Source organism: Sinocyclocheilus rhinocerous, unplaced genomic scaffold, assembly GCF_001515625.1.
Source record: "Sinocyclocheilus rhinocerous isolate Xijiao unplaced genomic scaffold, SAMN03320098_v1.1 scaffold12998, whole genome shotgun sequence".
Taxonomy (NCBI): domain Eukaryota; kingdom Metazoa; phylum Chordata; class Actinopteri; order Cypriniformes; family Cyprinidae; genus Sinocyclocheilus; species Sinocyclocheilus rhinocerous.
Genome location: NW_015634185.1, coordinates 1 through 1,195, shown reverse-complemented (window position 1 = coordinate 1,195; position 1,195 = coordinate 1). Strand labels below are relative to the sequence as shown.

Sequence of the window (1,195 nt, the reverse complement as noted above, 5' to 3'; positions counted from 1 at the left end):
GCCGCGTCCCTGGCCGCTTCCACTTCCCTGACCGCTCCCCTGACCATGGCCGCTTCCCTGGCCGCTGCCACTTCCCTGGCCATGGCCGCTTCCCTGGCCACTTCCCTGGCCATGGCCGCTTCCCTGGCCACTCCCGCTTCCCTGGCCACTCCCCTGACCATAACCACTCCCCTGACCATAACCGCTTCCACTTCCCTGACCATAACCACTACCCTGACCATAACCACTTCCCTGACCATGGCCGCTTCCCTGGCCGCTTCCACTTCCCTTTCCCCGGCCACTCCCCTGACCATAACCACTCCCCTGACCATAACCGCTTCCACTTCCCTGACCATAACCACTACCCTGACCATAACCACTTCCCTGACCATGGCCGCTTCCCTGGCCGCTTCCACTTCCCTGACCATGACCGCTCCCCTGACCATAACCACTCCCCTGACCATAACCGCTTCCACTTCCCTGACCATGGCCGCTTCCCTGGCCGCTGCCGCTTCCCTGGCCATGGCCGCTTCCCTGGCCGCTTCCACTTCCCTGGCCGCTTCCACTTCCCTGGGCCTGACCTGTTCCCTGACCACGTGGTTCACTACATGCACGGCCACTGGTGGTTGGGCAACACTTCTGTGTGGCAGGACACTGGCCATCATGGAAACAGCTTTCAGCACACAGTGGAATGCTCTTCGGTTTGGGACATTGACCCAGCTTCACTGCGAGGACACAGATAGTCAGCTTTAGTTTGTGCATATAGACAGTATGCCACTTCAATATACAGCACGAAACATGAATAGCAAGTTTTACCTACAGAGTGAATTATATTCCAAGTACACCCCCCTGTTTTTTTTTGTTTTTTTTTTTAAATATAAGTCATTGTGTTTAAAACTATCCTAAGGGATGAATTCAAACCTACTTTAGACTAGAACAAAAGGCTAAATTTATCATCATCATCATCTGACCAAAACAATACAACACAAATACCTGTATATGGAACCGTACAGTAACGTCCACATCCATTGCTGCAGCACTTCTCATTGTTGGGACAGTTAGAGTCACTCTTACAGGAACTGGTACACGATCTTCTTCCAGATGATTGAGGTGGACACTGTCCGGGCTTTGCTGTTATACAGACATGACAGAAACCATCACTGAATGCTGAACAGTTCCATTCACTTAAATAAAAAAAAATAAAAAAATAAAAAAA

At 51.3% G+C, this 1,195-nt stretch overlaps 1 protein-coding gene across 1 annotated transcript in view; it reads right to left on the bottom strand.

The window, feature by feature from the left end:
- Positions 1–1,168, bottom strand: part of LOC107745445 (hyphally regulated cell wall protein 1-like) — a gene marked incomplete at its 5' end in the record, with an annotated part of 1,601 nt that extends 433 nt beyond the window's left edge. Inside the window, 2 exons of the mRNA XM_016559317.1 lie at positions 183–704; positions 973–1,168. Of these exons, the coding sequence (XP_016414803.1) occupies positions 183–704; positions 973–1,168 (718 nt within the window). The remainder of the gene's footprint in view (positions 1–182; positions 705–972) is intronic.
- Positions 1,169–1,195: the final 27 nt, after the last annotated feature.